General features: G+C 43.5%; 1 protein-coding gene across 15 annotated transcripts in view; it reads right to left on the bottom strand.

The window, feature by feature from the left end:
* The window catches only part of MAGI1 (membrane associated guanylate kinase, WW and PDZ domain containing 1), a 402,777-nt gene that overhangs the window by 59,622 nt on the left and 319,796 nt on the right, over positions 1–23,359 (bottom strand). For 10 of the 15 annotated variants that reach the window (XM_090022950.1, XM_090022949.1, XM_090022947.1 and 7 more), the window contains exons 4-11: positions 21,826–22,032; positions 18,099–18,306; positions 15,577–15,659; positions 11,734–11,772; positions 8,176–8,233; positions 5,230–5,318; positions 3,899–3,991; positions 446–628 (exon numbers count right to left, since the gene is read on the bottom strand). In XM_090022950.1, the coding sequence (XP_089879076.1) occupies positions 446–628; positions 3,899–3,991; positions 5,230–5,318; positions 8,176–8,233; positions 11,734–11,772; positions 15,577–15,659; positions 18,099–18,306; positions 21,826–22,032 (960 nt within the window). The remainder of the gene's footprint in view (positions 1–445; positions 629–3,898; positions 3,992–5,229; positions 5,319–8,175; positions 8,234–11,733; positions 11,773–15,576; positions 15,660–18,098; positions 18,307–21,825; positions 22,033–23,359) is intronic. The other 5 variants (XM_090022954.1, XM_090022945.1, XM_090022953.1 and 2 more) reach the window with 2 other exon arrangements.

Raw genomic sequence — 23,359 nt, 5'->3', positions numbered from 1 at the left:
CACACACAGAGGCATGATTTCTAGAAGGCACTGTGGTCACAGGAACCATGCTTTCTGTTACTTGTCTCTCCTTTTGTGCCTCCTCCATCCTGTTGTAGATAGGGAAAGGTTGGGAAGAGATGAGAGCCCTCAGACATACCCTGTATTGTTTCTCAGCACCTTGGGGTGATTATTGCAATGCAGCATCAGGCAGCTCCCTGAATTACTGGCTCAAGAAGTGGCTGCTTATGTTCCCAATGTTCAGCATCTCAGTGCCAAGTCCTGAACCAGGGATTTCAGGATCTGTTACCCAAGCTCTGCCACAGACCTGCTATAAGACCATGAACTATTCGCTTAGCTGTTGCAAGATGGAGCTATAACAATCCTTACCTACCCCAGGATACAAAGAGGCTCTGTAGATGCAAACAGGAGTACTACTTCTTCTTTTTCACCCGAGCACAGTTACCTGTCTCCATTTTGCCATCCAGCGCCGCAGGACCGTCCAGCACCAAACTTTTGATTTGGAGAAATTCATCCGGTTCATCCCCTCCGACTACTGTGAAGCCGAAACCCCTGCTGCTTTTCCTGAGCTTAGTGTGGATAAACTTCCCTTTCAGTTCAGAAGGATTCCGTGTAAAAAAGGGTTTTCCTGTTTAGAAAGTTTTGAAAGTCCATAAATATGCAGGAAAAAAAATCTGATCCATTTTAACTCCCCCAAGCTCTCCTAGGAGTTTAATGGATGCAGAGGTGTGCAGGCACAGACGGGAACAGGACAGCTCTCAACTTTACTCTAACTAGCTATCCACTCCAGTGACTTCCCTCACGGAGTAAAGTGCTATATGTGGGTCAAGGAATGGGCACACGAACAATTTACCCTGGGGTAAAGGTCAGCAAGGCAGAGACTTAGTCACATGTACATACTCATCCTCCGAATTATGCGGAGTAACAGTGCGTACCATTTACCAAGTAGCAGCTCAGGTGCAATACAGTTCTCTCCAACCCCAATAAGCTTTCTGAAAAGATCTTGCTCCTTTTCAGTACCATCCCCAACCCTGCTGCCTATAATTACTAACCACCAAACTGCAAAGGCTGATCATGGTCTTCAGATCATATTTAAAGCATGGACTTCCCCCCTGCAGTCTGCCTGACATGCACGCAACACTGTACTCAGTAGCATGAATCACACAGAAACCACTGGACCAGACTGGTGGTAGTGGAGATGTCACCAGTGATCTCCAGGAGCCTGCTATGGATCCAAGACACCCTAAAAGGCAAGTGGTTCTGGGGAGATAGAATAAGAGCATCTAAAAATGCAGCATCTTTGTCCTTGTCGCTCGTTTTAAGGCACAAACCCAGAAGGGAAAAAAAAGGCTGTGTCATTAAGCTCCCTAGTGACAACTCCAGGACTGGCAAGACCCTCCAAGTACTGTAACTAGGTTGGTCGATGCTCATTTGCAAACTCCTACAATGTCTGCAGTCTTTGGATGGCAAAGGCAAGTCTCAAGGGAGCTGCTGGCTCTGTGTGATGCCGGGCCCCCCAGCCCTGCAGACAGCATTTCCATTTGAAAAATGTCAGCAGGGTGTGAGGCTCAGGACTCACCTAAAGCCTCATTGAAATAAAAGAGCCTGGTACCTAGGGATATGGAACCATTACACCAATAGCTGCATTTTTGTATGCCAGCTACAGTGTTTTTGGGGTGGTGCATACATTTTAAACGATTCTGCGTATTCAACAGAGGCCATAATTAACACGCTCCACTACAAAGCTGCCAGCCACGCTGCTGACTGGCAGCTTTTGGTTATCCAGGCTTTGTGCTGCACTCCCAGACATGCAGAGTCTCAAGTGGAGGAGGTGACAATTTGGCTATCCCCACCTCCAAAGGAAAAGCTGTTATGGGAGCGATGCATCCGAGAGAGGGACGATGCAGGTGAGAAACCCTGTCAGGGAGCACCCAGGCAAGTTTCTGCCTTACAGGAGATGGAGGAAGAGGAGGGTGCTCACTTCACATCACCCCTTAAACAGAAGGGGAACAACTGAGGGGAAGTATTGAGACAACCGCAAACTTATGTTCAGCCATAAGCAGGTAAGAGCTACATGCAGCTCGAAAGCACAAGGGCTGCAGTTCCTGCAGAGTCTGACGCTCTGGATCCAGCTCGCCTGGTCCAGCCCCACACCACTCATCTGGCCCGTGGGGGAGAGATGCATTTGAACACCCCTGATCTATAGGCTCCAGCTACATAAAGGCACTGCACAGGTCTCCATGGGCAGAGACCGGGTGCAAAGGGGCTGTGCTGGAGTCAGGAATGGAAGATATTTGTTTCAGCATCAAGAACAAGCAACTGTGATTGCTTTGGGAAGGATTCCCTGAGTGAGGCCGCACAGGCTGACCCAGTAAGCAGACAAACACTTGGACCCGTTGTACCAGGTCCAGAACTTCCTATTTTTATCCTGATCAATGTGGGTCATTTATGGGGAATGTTCAACTCATCATGACAACAACAAAAAAATACAGTGCCTTGTCGTGGACCTAATATTTTCTTATTGTGCATGCTGGAGAGAATGGTTTTGTGGCACGTGATCTGCAGAGCGTGCAAATATTGGCTTTATGCTGCCTGCCTGCCTCTTCCCCACATCAACACAGATTTGCTGCTCACACTTAATTAAAAATCTGTGGCAAAGCAAAAATGCTGCAGTCACTGGAAAGTTTTCCAGTGATTTCAGCGAAAGGAAGGAACTCGATAGCCTCATCTCCAGGCCACCTAACTGTACCCATGGTTATGACGAATTGTTATATGTAGCACTATAAGGCCTAGAAGTTTGGGCAGTTCTTGCCCTGTTCTTATGATACCTAAAATAGGTGAGATGTTGAGAGAAGGAGAAACTGGTCCTATCGGGCTACATTTTCCCCAGTGCTACAAAAGGTCCCGATGGTCCAGCTCTCTTGTGGGTGCTGCAAGTAACAACAATTCCTGTCTCCCACTGCCCAACCTGGACCTCACCTCAGCTCTTCCTTGCCCTTAGCACCTGGATTACCACCTCTCATAGCCTACAGGGAATTTCTTGGGGTTTTGGCTGCTATGGAAATTGTCTCACTCTCTCTGCATAACCTCTGCCGCATACTATCAAGGCAGGTGATGATTTATGGCAATAGCGATGAACTGGCAACCCTGGAGCTCTAGCAAATGGAGGCCTCTCTGTGTGAGCAGTGAAGCCTACTGGCCCCTGAACTTCTTTTACCTGCAGCCAGGAGGAGGGCAATGCACTTGCCCTCCAGAGCAGTCCCCTCTGGCACCCAGCTGCAAACCTCTGCTCCAATGAGTCTCTTAATGCCAAAAGAAGGGTGTTTGCAATTAGCATTTTTTCCCAGTTGGTCTAATAAAAGATATCACATCTACCCAAAGATCTCTTGGCAAAGCTGCTCTCCATATACCCTTGCCTAACAGGCATAAGGATTTACATGCCTGAGCATCATGTGTGTATGCTCACAGATAGCATATGTTCTTGCTGCGCCCGGGGACTGCTCCCTACCCAGGGTCTCGGCAACATTCAATCAGCAGTGTGATATCCAAGCCCCTCATGCTGTGCTCAGAGGCTTGCCCTTCCCAGGCCTCTGCTACTGAGACACCCGCAGAGCACCAGCACTCTCTGGCGGAAGCTCAGCACGCCCCTGGATGGCGCCGTACCCCTCAAGAGCCACGTTTCAATGGTCTCCACATCACCCCCACCCTAAAAAACTCCTGTGGTGGGATGATTTGCACTGCATTTTTGCAATTTTCCTCTGCAAAATCAGAGAAATCCAGAGCACAGGGGCATTTCTATCCTTGCCATACTGTTATGGGGTGTTTGGGTTGTTTTTGTAAGGAGGTCTGATGGTAACATTTAAATCATTATAAGGAGAAAAGCCTTGCTGGCTGTTACCTTGTACTGGAGCTTCCCGAACAGCCTCCTGGTTGTTTGCAGCATGGTTTGGAGCAGCTGGGGGTGTGAGAGATGGGTGTTCTTCTGTCCACTCTGGAAAGAGAGTGAGGACAAGAAGTCATTCATTATTTTGTTCATGGTAGCACAGAGAGGGCTCGTTTGGCTCGGCATTGTACATGCATACAACTAAGAGCCAAAGAGCTGGCAGTTGAAACAGGTAAGATAAAGATTTAGGAATGGAAACAGAGAGGTGAAGTGAGTAGCTTGAGGTCATGCATCACAGCTGTCTCTGCAATTGAAGTCTGGGTTGACCTCAAATAGTTTGCATGAGGGTGGAGCAAATATTTACCATGCAACCCATCCGACCTGGCCACACACCTGTTTGTCTTGATGCACAGCAGTAGTACTGATACAGATGGCCAGAGGGTTAGGGCAGGAGCGTTGGGAGGAAGAAATAGGTGCTTCAAGTTCTTCTCCCATCACATAACACACAATTTAAAAGAGGTTACTCTATGTGGTGGGGAAAGCTTTCTGCACACAAAAACTAAATGTAATGGAACAAAAACAATGCACTTTGGGTGAGTTCAACCCTCCTGAGGAGTGAGGAGGATGGGTGGGGGAGGACAGAGACTGAGAAATGGGGCCACATGGGTCCCACGCATTCTGAGGCTGTTGCTAATCCGTACATCTGCAGCATTTCACTGCTTGAGACTGTTTCATTGCAATGATAGTAAGGCGACATGGTTTTTCAGAATTGAAAAATCCGTCCGAATAATCAAACTGGGCACAGTGTCATCGCATGCTTGCAGCACCAAAGGATCCACTATTAATAAAACAGTAAATAGAGGGATACGCAATCTTAGCCCTTTGTCTTCGTCCCTTGCCTTTTTCCATTCCTCCAGACAGATTCAATAATCACGTCTTGATTAAATTCATGATTCAGGCTCTCAAAAGTAGATATTTACTGTGCCTAAGGAGCCAACAAGCCTTCTCTGTTGCCTGTCAGCCTTTAAAAATGGAAGGGAGAGAAGTAAAGGTAAAAAAAAAAAAGAAATTCTCCCAATTTCAGGGACAAAGCCATTACGTTAAAGCAATCAAATATTTCAGAAGGTCTCTTTTACCTTGTCCTATTCAGCCTTCTGATAACAGTACCTGGCTCAGTGGTCCTTTGTGTGCCATTAGACCAATCAACCCTCTCTCAAAACTGGGAAGGGTGACAATATCTGTATTTTAATGGAGGACAAGTATGCCCACATGGGAGGATCAATTCAAGGGAGAGCATGTTCTACTTAGCAAATATTGCACGCGTCGCGCTCTCGGCGTGCGCCAACCTTCTGGTGCTGGTTGCTGCTGCTCAAGCTGTTTCTTCCTTTTTGCTTCCAGAACCGGATTCTCATATTGTGTCTTCCTATTGATGTGGCTGGACAAGGAGGAGAGAAGTAAATTAGGAAACACTTGGCATGCCAAACCCGGGTAGCAGACAGGTGCAAAAGTCCTCTTGACGAACAGGACCAGAGCCTAATAATAATACAACCCTCACAGCAAGGCATACAGTGCCGTGCCCACCTACTCGTGCCAAAACACTTATTTAGGAAACCCTGTGATCGGATGCGGATGCCTTGAGAAGGGATGGCTAATTCTTTCAAATACAATAAAGGAGTAGTTTATCTGTGGGAAAATGAGATTAAGGCAGAAAGGATGCCCTGTTTGATTACATGTTAAAAGGCAGACCTACATCGTCTCTGCTTTAATCAGATTCCCAGAGGTGCAATCATTCCCTGACTTGCTGAAGTTAAAAAAAGCTGGTAACATCTGTCAGCTATCTGATCAATGCACAGCTGTAAATGTGGTGGCTATCAGGTATTTGCTGCGATTCAGACTAGACAATGTACAGCTGAGCAGAACGACCCTGGCACAAAAAGTATTTGGAATCAGCCTCCATTAAGTAATCCTGGTTTGAACCAGCATAGGGGGATCCTCAGCAGTCCCTGTGTAGCAGCTTGAAGCTCATTTGGCTGCTTTCATGCTAGAAAGCGACCCTCGTGAGACTGCAAATACTTGGCTTCAAGTTTTATGAACATAACAGAGCTGTGAACACACATTTTTTTTTTAATGAACAGAATAAACTGACCTCAAGGCTGAGCAGAGAGGGGCTTGGTTTTCTGCAGGCGTCAACCATTTTTTGGAGCCTTAGAAAAAAACTCTGCCAAAACGAAGCTGGTGCGGGACAAGTACAGCAGTCCAGATTCATTCTGGATAATAGGTGCAAGCTGAGATTATTAGCAGAGCCACGTTATCCTGCAACACCCGTTGTTCAAATGCTGAGAAAATGGGCTGCCGAGTTAAGAAAAGCTATGGTGCTTTTGCCATGCTGGTCTGCAGGAAGACATGAGCAAACCACGCAAGGAAAAAAGTGGCAAAATAGGCCAGTTTGAAAAGCAGTGAAAAACGCATCTTGAGAAATTCAGACAGGCAATCCTGGGCTGATTTTGATGATAGTCACGTGGCTGATTTCCAGATACTCTCTGCCATGTAGCATCTCTGTGTTTAAAACTTAACCAACCTAAAAATCCTAGCACCCCAAAATGAAAAGCTTACATCCAATTTTGCCAATACCGACTTATGAATCTGGAGTATCACTGGCTTTAAGGATCTACCTGAAGATAACCGCATTTGGTTAAAATCCAACTCTGTGGCTCAGGCAAAGCTCACAATTGAGAACGTGCGTTTCACCGCCCGTCTGAAAGTCCCTTGCACAGCTTTTTTATGAAAAAGAAAGTAATTTGCAGGTAGCTGCAACACATTCACTATTGAGTTTTGCTCAGAAATCTCTCTGCTTAATTCACAACATGGATATTAAATGCATCTGATGATAGACTGCTGATTTAATTAATCCAGTGAGCAAATGAAAACAAATGCATGAATCCTATAAGAGACTGACAATTTTAATGTATCCATAAAAATTGTTTTAGCTTTTTTCATAAAACCATCACTTGCTTTTACACAGGTGGTTTTAATTTAAAGTGTACATGCAAGAAACAGAAACAGATCTATATCACATTTGTCGAGGCAGATGATAAATATTAAGTCAAATAAACTTATGCCGCATGCTGTTGGCTTCTTATTTAATTTAACAGTAAAGAGTGGCCCAGAATTGAGGGGCACACGGGCACAGAGTGGCATAAGAAATGCTCAAGAAGCCTCTCAGCAACATTTAATAGCCGAAAAATATCCTCGATATCTTCGGCGAATAAATGTCAAGCCTTAATTATGCGTCTGCTAACCTCGTTTCCCAAGGCACAGATGGTAGGGTCACAAATGAGCCAAAGCAGACAGAAAGGGTATGCCACATCTACTCTGAGGGCTATCACAAGCCATCCTAACAGACAGGAGTATACACATAATTAAAAATTCATTTTGCGGGGTCAGCGATGAAACAAAACTTGATCTCTGATTTCCCAAAGGAGAGACCTGACATCTAGAGAAAGAAGACGCTGTTGCAAAGCTGGTGACAATTACATTAAACCCATCGTTCTTGCCGACACAATGCAGATTCCTGGCTCAAAAAAACACTGTCATGTCTCAATCCTTAAAAATATATACATATTTTGAATTGGTAATCTGCTATCGGAGAGCGCAGTTTGATCGTATTGCTATGCTGGGGAAAGTGCTCAATTAACCATTCAATTATTACAGCCCTTATTAAACAGATCTCAGCTAAAATTGCTTACATCTTCACAAAGGCATCCTTCATTCCCCAGCTTTTTTAACAAGGGCTTTTAGTAACAGCCAAGTCACTTGCTAAGGAGCCCAGGCCTCTGAGTGTTAAGGCCCTGAGGTTTTCAAGCATTCCCGTCACAGCATGCCTCTTCCTGCAGAGAAACCCACTTGCAGCAAACATTTCGAGTGTGTCCGGCACTCCTCTCTGGGCGAGGAGGACGGTCCGAGCCTGAAATGCTCACCCGCATGCACACGCTAGGGGGTGCAGAAGAGCAAGGGATGATGTGCCCTCTTTAAGACCGAGCACTTTTAACTGGTCACGTCTTGAGTTTTAGGCTGGTCTTGGATGCCAGTCACAATAAGCCATCAGGGTAGACCCTCTTTTTGTTTCTAGTACGCTCAGTTAGCTCCTGGGTTTTTTCTGGAGGGGTACAAGCATCAGCTTCCCCCAGCACAGAGCCACCGTGCAACTACAGTGACGACGAGGTGCCCAAACTCCAGTGGAAAAAGCTCTTCCCTACATGACCTACCAACGAGAAATGCTCGACAGCACTTACTCTACATAGTAGACACCGTATACGGGATCTTCGATCTTTTCCCAACCAGCAGGCAGTTCTGGAAACAAAAAAATATGAATATCGTACATGTGTGCTTTTCAGATAGGCATCCTACTTGCAAGCTGGCTGGCAGAAGTCCATATAAGCCCATATTTTCACTTATCATACAGTTAATGGGAAAGAGAACAGCCATGGCCACCTTTCTTTCCATCTGGATGAATGTCAGCACATGGTTTTCAGAGTACAAATATTAATGTTTGCTTGTGCCAGCAGTAGGTCTAACAAACCTGTGGAGAGAGGACAATTGTGGCCAGCTGTCTATTATTTATGAAATATTACTGCCTTTTTTGTTTAAGGGAATGTCAGTGTCTTTCTGGGGATGTTTTAGTTGGGGGAAAGCATGTTTCTGCTAAGCATTCATGACAACTGTGAATATATACTATATATTTTATATATTCACTATATTTCAATACTTAGCAAAATTTCTACAGTGGCAACCAAATGCCTCAAACGGGACCAGGGTCCCATCCTGCCAGCTGCTGCACCTGACAGATTGCCCTAATCAGCTATTTCCATGTTTTAAAATGAGCATAATTGCTGAAAACAGTTCTGTAGATGGCATTAGCACTTGGAAACCTATCTACCTACTTTGTGCCGGCAGCACTTCTGATCTGGAGGGGTACAATCCTTTAGGCAGAATCAGTGAATGAGGTACAGGCCAAGCAGTTGAGAAAAATATTAAATGTATGTATTACTCAAGGGCCTGAATTTGTTCCAAAGTCAAACCCAAAGCTCCCACTGGGCTCAGGTCCTGAAGCACTGATCCTTACTAGCAGCAACAGTCATTGTTTTTAGGGTGATGACCATAATTATGGTGCCCTGGTTTATTATGGTGGTGCCCGTCACCCGGGGATGGGACACCAGTGTGGGTAAGCTCTGTACAAAGACAGAATAGATGGGCCCTGCTCTTAAGATCCTACAAAAGTGACATTAAAAAGAGATCCAACCCCTTCTAAGATGCATTCAATCTGCAGTCTATTAAAAGACCCTAATTAGAAAGAATTCTTCACGAATGCAGCACTTACTGCTAAAATGACAAAACCAATAGGAAGTAATCTGTGTTTATTCGTTATGGAAAGCAAAGATTTACTTTTATGAACAGCATCAGTTGCTTAGCCAATACAATCAAACAATGGCCCATTAATCAGAATAATGTAACTCTCCAGTTCTATATTTACAGACGCTGCCATAAGGACAGAAGTAGTTCCAGACTGAAGGCGAAGAGAATCCACACAAACACACATGGACTAATTACTCAAAGTTGATGTTTGTGTTAGGAATTGGCTGAACATCAGATGAAATTAATTTCATGGTTTTGGCTCCACATGTCTCTTATTTGCAAATAAAAGGCAGGTTTCCCCTCCGATTCTGGTTTCTTTTTCTGCTTATCATGTTTTAGCATCTTTGGATTCCTTGAGACATAAACATCGAAATGCAAGCCAGTGCTAACTTTTGGCTAAGAAAACCCAGGTCTCACGAGTAGATCTAGTTTGCATGCTTACAAAACGAACGCTCTGGAAATCGGTGTTCCTCTCCAAACCACAAAAGGGGATGTCTACATTAAAAAGGAAGCTAAAAAACTAAGGGCCAAGTCCTGGAAGTCTTTAAACGAGCTTTAACAAGAACACACTTGAATGGGAGTCCCAGCTGGCGAAAGCACTGCAGGTCTTCCAAAGTTCCTGTGCAGTGAAAGATATGACACAGACAGGAATCAGGACAGGCAAGAGCTGTGGCTGACATTTCAGTCTCCATTTATTCCAATAAAACAAAGAATTACAGGTCCTAGTGTTCACAGTGGGTGATGGGTTCTTGCCCACGTATAACAGTGTGCAATTTTGCCCCTGATGTTTTCACTTCTATGTCCTACAATGCTCTGTTCAGTCAAAAACAGGATAATTTATATTACTACATGTTAAACCCTTTGTGTTTATCTTGTTTATACTTCCTTCGATTTAATTTTCTCACATTTAGGAAACAAACGTTAAACTTTAGTTAAATGAACGTGTTGGCATAAGTCAACCTGTATTCTTGCTTGAGTGGAGTGTCTAAGTTTAGACACTTGATAACCTGGCTGCAATTGCCTGAACTACTTCAAACTTGAAACTCCTTTCTTGACTTGCAGGCAACTCGCCCCTCCAATACACATCTGTCTCTGCTTCCATGATTAGTCCCACTGAAATCAAAGGAGAGTTAAGAACTGGCTTGAGTAAGAAGAATTAGGACTGTGGTTATCAATGAATGGTTTGCTAGCTAGATGCTTTCTCTCTCCATGAAGAGAAACATATATACATTATACCACATATGGAAAGGTTGCCAGCACCTCCTATCTATCTGGCTGACGGGTGCAAAGCGGGGGAGTTGCATTCAGTTATTTTGTAAGAATATTTTATATTTAATTTATTATATTTTATGATTATTATTCTATTTAGGCTGCACTGCGGTACTGCACTAAAAGAAATGCAGCCCTTAATGTTACCCAAGTCACACTAGCCACAAGAACAGTATTTTATATAGTTTTTGCAATCCAGTCAATAGTTATTGACTACTTCGGGCATATCCATCACATAGAAGTGGGATGCAGTCTAACTTTCAAGTCATTAAGGAAATCAGAGATTAATTCCACTGTAAGGTAGTCCTCTGGCATAGAAAACAATGAACTATAAAATGCAATTTATAACCCTAACAGAGACAGGGAAAATAAAATCACGTGCAGCCTATTTATGCCTTATAGCTTTTGAAGTGGACGAGAGCTCGCTAAAGAGAAATAACAACAGTCTAACCTTTCTCTGTGCCAGAAGCAGAGACTCAGGTCGCACAGCTAAAGGAAACTGGATATTAAGATAGCATTCTTCAAACTATGCAGGAAATATCACACCACCAGAGCATCTGAAAAGAGCTAATTTGTAAAATGAACAGCCAAGGCAGAAACTCCTGCTGTTATATTTATAAGCTTAGCAAAACCATTCAGGGAGATATTTTCAGCCACTGTTTGAAATTTCACTATTTTCCCTAAGCGGAGAAATGTCTTGGGCTCCAATCCTGCCTAGATGTCCTTACGGGCTGAACCTTAACTTTGAAGTCAATGGGTCTGGATTTAGAGGTGAACTCCTAACTCCGCTGAAGCCAATGGCAACCTCCCCTCCCATTTGCGACTCGACAGGGTCCGGATTTAAACCACTCTGCAGAAAGCTAAAGACGCTCTTAAGCCTTTTCAGGATTGAGGCCTTTTTCTATCTCTCCTCTTCAGCACCCAGTTCATGAGAGAAGTGCTTTAGTTTCCATGCCATAGAGAGGGGAAAAAAGCACCTCCTTCCAAATGCCAGAGAAGTTTCGTTTCTGATTTAGGCCTCGATTAAATTAAAAGCGGGAAAAAAAAAAAACTTAAAAAAAACCCAAACCTGAAAGATGCAAAATGACAGAAAGAAGAAAGCTAAGCAATTGAAGGCTGAAACCAGTGCAGTTGAAGTCAAACAGCAAAATGAGAGATGGATGATTTACCTAGTTCACTGTCCAGTTCCTCCGTGTGTACCCCTTCTTCTCCAAGGGAACAGCAGTAAACGAGACAGAAAACATTAAAAGAAAATTTCAGATACCAGCACCAAGCAAGAAACCCCCTCCAGCCAACAGCAGAACCAACACCAATTTCGAACAGGACTAGGCCGAGTTTTTGCTTCATCAGATCTTAGCGACCAGAATATTTATGGACTTGGATGTGAACCATAAATACAGTTCTTCCACCGTCATAATCATCTTGTTGACCAGTTTACTTTCACAACACAATGGGATGTGATAAAGTGATGTTTTGTTGCAAAGCCATCCTCTCAAACATATATGTTAGCATATCTACCAGAAAGCCAAAGTTGAGTATTAATGTACAGATTTGAGAGGAAGGCTTTACCCTTAAACTGGAAGTAACTTAGGGACCTGAGGTTAAGTGAATTGGAGATTTGGACCCCAATGCTGCAAAACAAAAGTACCAGCCCCCACCGTGGAATTTCATTATTTTCAATAGGACACCACTGGATGGTGAGGCGTTATGAGATCTTTACTGATCCGGTTTCAAATGTGCAAGCCATCAATATGCAGCATCGCTATGTTTATCATTAGCAGCTCCATTTTCATCAGTTAACAATGACACAGTTGATTAAGGTATCACTTAGCTTATCAATGCTAATGCAGTCAGGAAATGAAAGGTGAAGACAAAACTAGAATGCAGATGGCAAAACAAACTTGGACTTCATACAGAAAAGCGCAAGCCATGTTAATGAATGGTACAAACAGAAAATACAAGACCAGAAAATTGCCGTTGAATTTTTCCGACACTTAAGAAATATTTGATGTGTTTTAATTTACCCATGAACTGTTCGCATTCGAGTACGTCCGAGCTATTGTCTGGAAATTGCAGTGTGAAAGGCTAATTGGCAATTTCTTTGTACAGTGTAGTCAACAGAAAACTACTGATGACTTCCAGGAACTGGGACCCCGACATGGAGAGGATGCAAGGCAAGTGCATCCGAAACAAGCTGGAAAAGATGTCTAACACCAAAACATTTATTGTACATGGAACCAGGCCCACACACACACAACTTCAGATGGGAGTAGTCACATATATACACACAAACACACATACAGCTTCAAATGGGAGTAGTCTTACAGGGCATTTATACATGTGCTCCAGGAGTGGGGAGAGAAGGAGGTGCTTTAATTAGAGCAGCTCCAAGAGCTGTTTTAATTAAAGTGTCCAGAGCGTCACGTGCATCAGCATCCCCACACTGAAAAATAGCGGTGAGCTTTAGTTAAAGCATCCCTGCAACCAGTTTTCAGCACGGGGACGCTGATACACATGACGCTGTAGTCTGCTGTAGCGTTGTAATTACCATGCTCCAGTGGACTCAATTAGTTAAGCCTACTCAAACATGCCGTAATTACAGCACGTCGAAGCAGCCTCACCGCACGTATATAGGCGCCCATTGACTTTAGCATAACTACTCGGACAAATGACATCAAGGTTTAACTGCTTTGGGTTGGAATTTGGTAAATCTGGATAAAGTGTACACAGAAACAGCTTTGATGATTTTACCCTTTTTGAGGCCTGCCTGCTTCCCCACCCCGACAAACTCCAGATTTTTTGTGGATTCTAAAGAAATACCAGAACAGAGAACTAAAACTGTGCAGCACACTACATGCACCTGTGAAATGATGAATTTAACGAGTTGCTGTTAAAAAATTCTCATTAGTTAGCAAATAGAAGTGGGGAAGATAAAATTAGCTAAACGTAAGAAGTTGCTGAGCAAAGGCACTGCTACTCATTAAAACTTATTACACAGCTATATATTTATAATCCCAATTCGGCTGTTCAGACAGCAATTTTTAATTGAGAAGGGGATCAGATTTCTCTATATCCAGAAGAATCTAGGGTCCTGAACAGAGATGCAGGGTCCCCCTGATGTGTCGGCCTGTGGCTTGACATAGTATGCAAGTGCAAGCTATCTCATGCTTAGTCACAATGGCACATGCCTCTTGCTAACTTCAACTAGACTACTAGAGGAGCTCAAATCTTGCTGTCAGCAGGAGCTAGGACAGGGGAAATGCTTCTGGGAAAAGTCTGGCTTCAGGCAGAAGCCAGCTGAGGCTGAGATTTATGTTTTGCTGCATTTTTGTTTTGTGGTGTTGCTTTTTAATGTGCTAATAAAGCTAAATTCCAAAAAGAGGGGAAGCTTAGAGAGTACAAGCTGTTTCCTGCAGACCGGGGGCTCCACCTATATAAAGCTGTGCCACTGATTTCCTGGTGAAACAATTTTTTTTTATCCTTATCCCACAAAAGGAACAGCCCAGGGGTAAGGACCTTCTTGTCCAGAGTCCTGCAGACATCTCCATCTGGTTCAATCCTAGTTCTCCACAATCAGGCTCTGGAAAGTAGGGTCCCTCATTTCAAAGGGACTACACCTAGCAGGCATGGACAAACAGTGTGCAAACCTCCTGTCCATGTTTTGCATGCTCCCTGAAAAGCCTGGCATTTTGCACTTGCACAAGTGAGTTGGCTGCCTGGGTATCAAAGAAGAATGCATAGTTCACGCTGGGTATGATGTGCAAAATTCAGATGGGGGGGAAAACAGGGAGGCCAAAGAATTGCTCGTGGAAAATGTAGCAGCAGTTTTAGAGGCCACTTTCAAAACTGATCCAAAATGGACAACTTTGTGCTCACTTCTTTCCTAATTATAATAACATCCCTATTTCACAGGAACCTTGCTCCAAAGGACGTTTGAGGTAGTGACTAATCACAACGCCCGAGTGAACTTTAGGATGATGGTGCCAACACGCATGCACTAAAACTCTCAAGTTCTCTCTCTTGAGCTAGCACTGTGCCAGTTAAAAGTTTAAAAAGTTACAATACTACCATCATTTTTGTCTTGAAGGTCATTAGACCAAACTTTGCAGCACATTTTCCCAAATGTCGTGCTAATCCTGTCTTATTATGTTTGCAGTTTTTGGTATTGAAGTACTTTCAATGTCTTTTTTGAAGAGACACTTAAATAAAAGCATCCCCATTCATTTGGCTGCTTTAGATTGGACATTGGCTTGCATTTTCAACATCTCAAGGAATACAAAATTAGAACAGTGCAAACTACTCAGTGATAAAAATCCATCATATCGAATAGCATTTGTATGCAGTGGTCACCGCATGAACTAGACTACCTGAATCTGACACTGAAAAGTGAAGCAACACATTATCTTTTGATTCCACCCACAGAAGGAAATAATAAATGTCCTTTGGATCCATATAAAACATGGGTCAGCAACCTGCAGCCCATAGGCCAGATTTGTCTTGCAGAAACACTGGATGTGGCCCGTGGATGTGGGGCTTTAGCAGCGTTCAGCAATGGAGGGCTTTGGCCTGCTGCTGGAAGAGGTTGCCTTCCCCTGACATAAAACATCCTAGGCACAGTATAACATAGTGAACCATTCAGAGTGTATCTCTGTGTGCAAAGGGAAACCAGGCTAGCATGCCTGTTTGAGGGATTCGTATGACATTCAGTATTGGTGAACAGTTAAACCTTTTTTGCACAAACGTAGAGGGTCTCCTACTTACAGCACTGGTGCAGGACAATTTGAAAATCACAATGGTTGCTTTGCTTTTAAGCCACAAGTTTATAACAAACTCATCTGCATAAAGGATAGCACTATGCACGTCATGTTTGTCAGTTTTTTTTTCTTTTCCCTTGTGCAATCATGGAGAAGGGCTGGGGGAGGGGACAGAGGGAGGGAGAGAGGCACAAAAATCTATGTAACTAAATTAGACCAAATGCACAGAGTTTTATTTGACTAGTTTCAGTCTCTTACCATCATCTTCACATTCTTCTAGAGGCTTCTGCTGTTTGTTCAGGCACCGTGGGTCTAGCCAAGATGTTGTTTTAGTATTATGGCTGCAAACCAGAAATGGAAACATGACCACTGTTAATAAATGAGAACTATAGGGTCAGCTTAACTGAAGGCAACTTTTTGATTCGGAAGAAATAGAATCCCAATTTTGTTTCAGCAGGTTCGGAGAATTGTATACACATATATACATAGCTACACACACAAATAACTAAAATATATTTATATGTATAAATGTTTGCTATAGATATCTGTATATCAATACTTATCTATATATAGATAGAGATAGAAATATCTATCTATCTAGTTAGATAAATCAATATATCTATCTAGATAGCTATCTAGACAGATAGATAGATGGATTATTCTATATAAATATATCTACCTATAGATCGATATAGATATAAATGGCTGGATATCTAATATAGCTAGATAGCTCTAGATAAATCGATCAATAGATATTAGCTGGAAAGATTCCTGTGTATGCTGCAGGAATTACTATGTCATGGATCTGCAAAATTTTTCCACCTGTGGATCACATGTCAGCATGGAGATCGTCTCGTGGAACCTGCAACTTCCGACAGGAGCTGGCTACTTTTATTTCTTCTGGACTGATTTGCCCAGCTCCTGCCCCTTCTTTCCATAACATGTATAAATCGCATTAGCATTGAGTCAAGTACACACACTGAGACAAGGACAGATCTGTAAGTCAGTTTTAGTGAACAGGAACAGACTTTATAATGCATTAATTCCCCTGCCCGCCCTAATCTTTATGATAAAAGGTTCACCTCATTGGCAGTCCAGGGCCTGAGCTCATTATAAGATTGTGTGCATTATATACCACGCAGCACTCTGCACCCCAGAAGTGTTTCAGGAAAATGAAAGCAGAGGGACTAAGTCACCCTCAAGACATAACTGAGGGTTGAATGCCATGTGGGAGATAATAATGACCCCCCTTAGTTTGACTGGAGGTACAATAGGTAAGATGTTGTTACCTATTTTGTTTTACAAACCAGTGCACCTCCTGACGTGATTCAGATACCTCTGGGGAATGGCCAAATCGACAGCAATGTAAGGTCTTTGTGAGCAGCAGAGGCCCCACAGTACCCAATGCTTCCCACCCTGGTCTTTCCCCCTCTTACGTCTGGGATTGTAGCCTGTGCAGTAGGGAGGCGGGATGCTCTTCTAGGCAGACCCAGGAACCCCTCCCCGGTAACACCTGAGGAAGGGTGCTTGTGCCCAAAGTCTTGCAATTAAATAATTTTTCTTTTTTGCAAAAATCTAGTTGGTTTAATAAAAGATATCACCTCTACCATGAGCTCTGATCCCTGGTAACTTGACCTCCAGCCATTGTAGGGCCATTCTCACTACCACCCTTTAGCATAACTCTTCTAAATCACAGCCAGACCGGACTACAACATGCAGGAGATGCTCAGTGGGTTCGAGTTAACACGCTATCCAAAGTACTAGGCCAAGGGAACGACTTTGTACCTGGGTGCACTATATTCAGTCTGCAGACAGAGGTCCTCAGTACCCAGTCCTGCACTGTGCGAACCTTCAGAACCAAACTATCCTTTTTTTTGCTCAAACCCTGCTTGGCCAGCTATGGTTTTAGCCTTTGGTATCAAGCAACATTTGAACGCTAACGACTAGCTAAACGCTGTGTGAAGAATCCCTCCCACCAGCCCATTCTGTTGATTAAACTGCTCACGTCTGAATAAGTCTATTTAAGTACAATCAGAGCATATTATTTATGGGCTGAAAAAGAAATCAATATTAGTAGCGCTTGAAGACTGCCAACAGCCTAACGCAGTCATTAAAAAAAAAAAAACACCAAAAAAAATTCCACATCATCATCATCATCATGTCCTTTTGATTCTTTCAAAGACCTCGTGCCAAGTTTTGCTGTGAGTTATGCCTCGCACATTAGTACTGAATTGGGCTCCTGGTCTTTGATGAGCAGAGTGGGATGTTAACTCCGTGGTTTTGAAACAGGCTGAACCTGCAAGAGGAAGGATTTTTCTTCCCATCTCAGTACATGCACGCAGGCAGGCTCCTGAACTCAGCTCTCAGGTAATTAGGAGCTTTCATCCCAGCCTAGAAAATAAGTGACCTATTGGTCTTGAATCTGTGACCTTTTTTTTTTAAACCGCCTGTTGATCTTGAAAGTATGATTGCATTCCTTGATTGTGCTATTAAGAGAGTCCAGCTACCTTTCTGTAATCCACAATCCCTCATCAAGTCTAGTGAATCCAAATATCTCTGAAGTCTGGAAAAGTTTAGATGCAGATGCAATCACTAGATGAGTGTGTAGGAAGAGTATCACAACAACAGTTTATAACCAGCAAGGATATTTTTTGCTCTGATATGCAACTGTGCATAGGAAATACACATGCAGACACCATCTCTGTATCTCCAGGGTTACCCATATAGGGGAGGGAGGAAAAAAAAAAAAAAAACAAGAACAAGAAAAACATATGCTTTACTCTATAAAATAGACTTCTCCATTCTCGGTATAGGCCATCTCCCAATTTTCAGGTAGAGGACCTAGGTTATCCTCTGCAGGAGGTAGGTATTGGGGGGGGTTCTGAGATGGTTCCGTGGTGGGAACGGTGGTGAGGCTATTATTCACAGGTTGCGGTGCTGTCTCTCTTACGCTCTGCGTATTGTGCTCGTCTGGGTTGCCCGAGTCTGCTGCAGAACAACAGAAACAGAAAGCGTTAATGAGCTACTTGCTCCCATATTTTTCTGGCCTGTTCATTTCTTCATGCATTTGGTTTTAGTTCCCAAATACTTGCTTCACTCTGAATGCACAGGGCCCCCGAGAAAAGAGACTGCCAAGTTGTCCCGCTATTCCTTCCCAACCCCTGTCTTTCGAACTGCTGCATGCAAGAGCAATGGGTCTGTGAGTGGTTTGAGGGTCCGCTGAGAGGGTTGCAGGACTGGGGCTTCAGAGAATAAGATCTCTTGTTTCTAAAAGAACTGAACAGGACAATTTCTGCTGGACATAGCAAGAAGCACATATAACACTATCTGTCCTGCACCTTGTATATCTATAGGGTTTTATACTACTGCTTATCACTATTGTATCTAAGCATGTTCAACAGAAGGTCAATAGCAGAGTCTTAGATTCATAGAAAATGAGGGATGAAGGGACCTCAGGGGGTCACATCTAGTCCAGCCCCGTGGTCCAAGCAGGACCAGCCTCAACTACATCATCCCAGCCACGGCTTTGTCTACTGGGTCTTAAAACCTCCAAGGATGTAGAGTCCACCACCTCTCTGGGTCACCTGTTCCAATGCTTTACTACCCTCCTCATGAGAAAGTTTTCCTAATATCTAACCTCAGCGTTCCTTGCTGCAACTGGAGCCCATTGCTCCTTGCTGTCATCTGCCCCCAGTGAGAACAGTCCAGGTCCACCTTCTTTGCATCCCCCCTGCAGGGACTTGAAGGCTGCTATTCAATCCCTTTTCAGTCTTTTCTTCTCCACTAAATCAGCCCAGTTCCCTCTGCCCCTCCTCACAAGTCATGCACCCCAGCCCCTCAACCATTTCTGTTGCCCTCCACTGGACTTTCTCCAATGTGTCCACATCCTTTCTGTAGTGGGGGACTCACAGCTGGACACGGGACTCCAGATGTGGCCTCTCCCGTGCAGAATAGAGGGGAAGAATCACTTCCCTCCATCTGCTGGCAATGCTCCTACCAGTGCAGCCCAGTATGCCATTAGCCTTTTTTGCAACAAGGGCACACTGTTGACTCATGTCCAGCTCACTGCCCACTGTCACCCCAGGTCCTTTTCTGCAGAGCTGCTGCTCAGCCAGTCGGTTCTACATTGTGCCTGCCCGCAGGGATGCCAGGACTCTGGGACAGGTGCAGGGTGCTCAGCATCCAGAGAAACCAGTGTTTGCTTGTCTTCAAATGAGGAGCATCATTCTGAGGATGCCTGGACCACAGCAGTCCAAAACGATGGTGGAGTTTGACCTCTGCAGGCTTTTCACACATCCTTAACTACAGCAGCTTGTCCATACACCTCAGGCCTGTGCCCCTAAATCCTAGGCGCAGGGAGATTTCAAAAGTACCCAAGTCATTTGCAAATGTTTTAGGTGTTTCTGTGTCTGGCGAGGACAGTTGTGCTTCTTAAAAAGTCTGGGAATCTGTGGCAGTGCCCCAGCTTCTTGACTTGGTCACCCCAAATCAAGGATGTTTGGCTGTTTTTGTGAGTGGTACTAAAGGAAAAAAATATATTTTCCAAACCAGGGGAAAAAGAAAAAGTTCAAGACTCTGCCAACACCTTTACTGTCTGCCTCCAGCACAAGAGCTTTTATCTGTTTGTAAGCAGAGACTGGCAAGATTAAGCAGCTAGCAAGCTGCACGGTGCACAACTCACGCTAGTGAAAACATGCCAAAGAAGTCAGAGCCAGGTCTCTCCCACAGAATAGGAAGGATTTTAATATGGCCAGCACAGGTGTGGATGATATGGACTAAGTGCATGACGGTCTTTTGTTGGTGGTGGACAGAAGCTCTTTTGCGCCTGTCTGGTGGAGACGATGCCGGTGGCTATTATGTTCTTGCAACAGGTTAGCAACTGCCTCTTTCTATAATGCAGAGCGAGGACAAATACTTAGCATATCATTGTACAATGTATTACATTGTGTGTGTGTGTATATCTGTATATAGATATAGATATTGATATATCTGTATATATCAATATATCTGGATATAGACATATACTGATATATGTGTGTACGTCTATCTTTAGCTATCTAGATATATTGATATACACCGATATATCTAGATATATATATACACGCACACATGATATAATACATCGTATAATAATATGCCTAGTATTTTTCCTCACTGTGCATAGATATATATATATATACACACACACACACACACACACACACATAGTATCTAACATATATTATACAATATATGCTATATTATATTAGCTATATTATGTTACATAATATTTAACAAGTGTTGAAGACTTCTTTGCAGCAAAAAAAAAGAAAGCTTTACCCGAAAACCCTAGCTCAGCAGTTCCCAATTTGTGGCGGTACACAGACAACCTGTCTGTGGTATGCATTAACAGATTTATTATAGTTACTTTATGTGACAAAACTTTCCCGGTGGTACTTAAGGCTGAACTGCAAAAATTGCTGGCAGTAAAGCTGTATCATTTTAAATTGGTGGTGCGCAACGTGTCAGAGTTTGGGAACCGCTGCCTTAGATTGAGGGGTGATGACCAGGGTGCCGCAAGCTCCTCTCAGGGATGCCGCAGTCCCTGGGCCCGACGAGAAGAGACAAGCAGCATTCAAGCCCCTGGAGGAGCCGCTGCAGGAGCAGACAGGGGAAAGAGCAGGGCATGAAAGAGTCCTGCCTCCTGCCACCTTCACCTGGCACCAGCCACTGCACCAACAGCCACTATCACCCCCAACTTCCGCCTCCTTCAAGGGATGAAGCTCTCCAATCTGCCCCACCAAGCAGCACCATGTGCCAGCCCTGCCAGGCTCTCAGGGGCACCCCGCCTGCCCTGTGGCACAATGAGATCCTTTTCAGGGTGGCAGAAGGTAAGCACTTCAGAAAATAAGTTCGTTTTTAGAGCACCATTAAATTCTGACATGGTATTAAGGGGTCCCTTGAGTCATGAAAGAGGTGCAGAACCAGCGCCCTAGATCTTTGCCAGTGCAGAAGGTGGTACGACATCTAATGTGAGGGTCTTCCCTTGGATGCTTCGTCATAACTGGACCATCACGTTTATGACCAATACAAAACCGGGAAGCGTGCAGTGGGTTTCTTTGGCCTTTTCTTCAGTCCACATGGCCTTCCAAGGTGATGCTCTCAACTGGCAACCATCATAAGATTTGTTCATTTAGCAAAATCAGCTGCCTCAAGTATGAAAAAAAGAGATAGAAGTAGATCTTTCTAGGGAGAAACGTCTACAATGTATTTTTTCCAACTCACAAAATACTTAAACATTTTGGGGAGAAAAATATAACATCCAGGTGTTCCCCCATAATTTTTAAGTATTTTGTGAGCTGGGAAAAATATATTGTAGACAGAGAACAGACTTTGGAAAGGGGCAAAAAAAGAAAAAAGACACCGTGGTTCAATCCAAGGGGCATCTTTTCAGGAAGCCTGCCGAGAAAAGCGGGGGAAATAAAATCCACGCGTCTCATGGGAGGGAGGAGAATAAGTTTGCTTTACCTGTAAAGCTACTGCTCATTTCAGGAACATCATCCTCATCCTCATTCTCTGTATGCACTATGCCAGCATTTTGCATATCATTGTAAGACTTGGTTCGTTTTGGAGTCGACTGCTTGGAGCCGGACTGAAGGTTTTGCAAAGCATCAGTGGTAATCACTTCCCCACCGACGGGTTGGCTGGGAGGCTTGGGTGTTCCATAATAGTTACCTAGGCAATAGAAACACATTTGCATGTTCAAAAGAGAGCAGATTTCTCCGCAAGATTGTTTTTTTATTCCATCAAAATCTTTTTAACTTGATTAAAGGACAAAGAAGAAAAAGGAGGCGGGGAGATGCAACTGTTCTGGTTTTTAAACTGGATTTCATTTCTGGAGTGGACTAGAAAGATTTCTTTCCTTTTAAGTTATTCGTGTTGAATGCAGAAGTAGAAGCAAGGGTTGCATTGTTTAGAAGCACTGAGCATACAAGGACTAAAACAAAGGCAGGCTCAGTGAATAGCAAAGCTTCATCTCATTACATTTGAATTTCAATTAGTCGCCTTTTTACGTATGTGCACCCACACAATGTTGTGTCAGATTTAGAGTGAGCCCTGCAGAAAATAAAAAATTCATTACTTCTATCACCCAGATGTGTGATGAAAGGCAGGGATGACCTGCTTTAATACATGTGTTACTTTTGGGTGGCTGTTGCATTTTTAAAAAGTAATCTCTCTCCAAAGGGAAACTTTAACAAAGAAAGACACCATGTGACGCCTACTTTCTTCAAAGAGGAAATTCAGCTCTTGGGGTCAGTTTGGTTAGGACTGAACAACCAACTCTTTACAGCAAAACTGTTAGGGGCAAATAGTCTCCCTGAGTTATGTCAACATGTGACTCCCACTGCTTTCAACACGATTTGGACAGATTTAAGCCGTTACCTTAAAACGCACAACAGCAAATGCATTTATTTCTCCTAACCACGAAATGAAAATATAGGGTAAGTGGAGATTCATCGAATCAGACCCTCAACCCTGACTGCTCAGTATTTCAGCCCTTCCCCGCTCCATCATCAACATACCGTTACTCCCCTTGATCCTGCAGAAATCCTAGAAGGATTGATCCTGTCCCAAAAACACCTTTCCATCTAAGTTATGCATGTTCTTCATAATGTAGTTTATAATATTTAAGATTTCCATGAAGGAATTCAGATCAGTTAGAAAAATGCTAATTGTCCAGTTTAAAAAAAAAAAATAGATTCTAGAGTTTGACTTTCTGGCCTCATGCACAGTCTCTCATTCTTTGTGACCCCAATGCAATTTAAAAAAAATACATCTTTCCCCCCTCACCTTCCCCAATATAAATGCACTTTATAAAAAGCAAACCATCTAGAGGCATGTGTGCATTTGTATACAAAATGGCATACACTTCTTTATCTATACCAGCACGTCAGAAATTCTCTTTTACGTTTTCATGTTGCTACTTCTAGTTAGCTAGAATACATAAGAAAACCTGAAAGCGCGATTTGGCAGAAAAGCTTTATCAAAATAGGCAACATGT

This window comes from Crocodylus siamensis, chromosome 11 (genome assembly GCF_052110815.1).
Source record: "Crocodylus siamensis isolate JL-2025a chromosome 11, ASM5211081v1, whole genome shotgun sequence".
NCBI classification, from domain to species: domain Eukaryota; kingdom Metazoa; phylum Chordata; order Crocodylia; family Crocodylidae; genus Crocodylus; species Crocodylus siamensis.
This window is presented reverse-complemented; position numbering and strand designations above follow the sequence as displayed.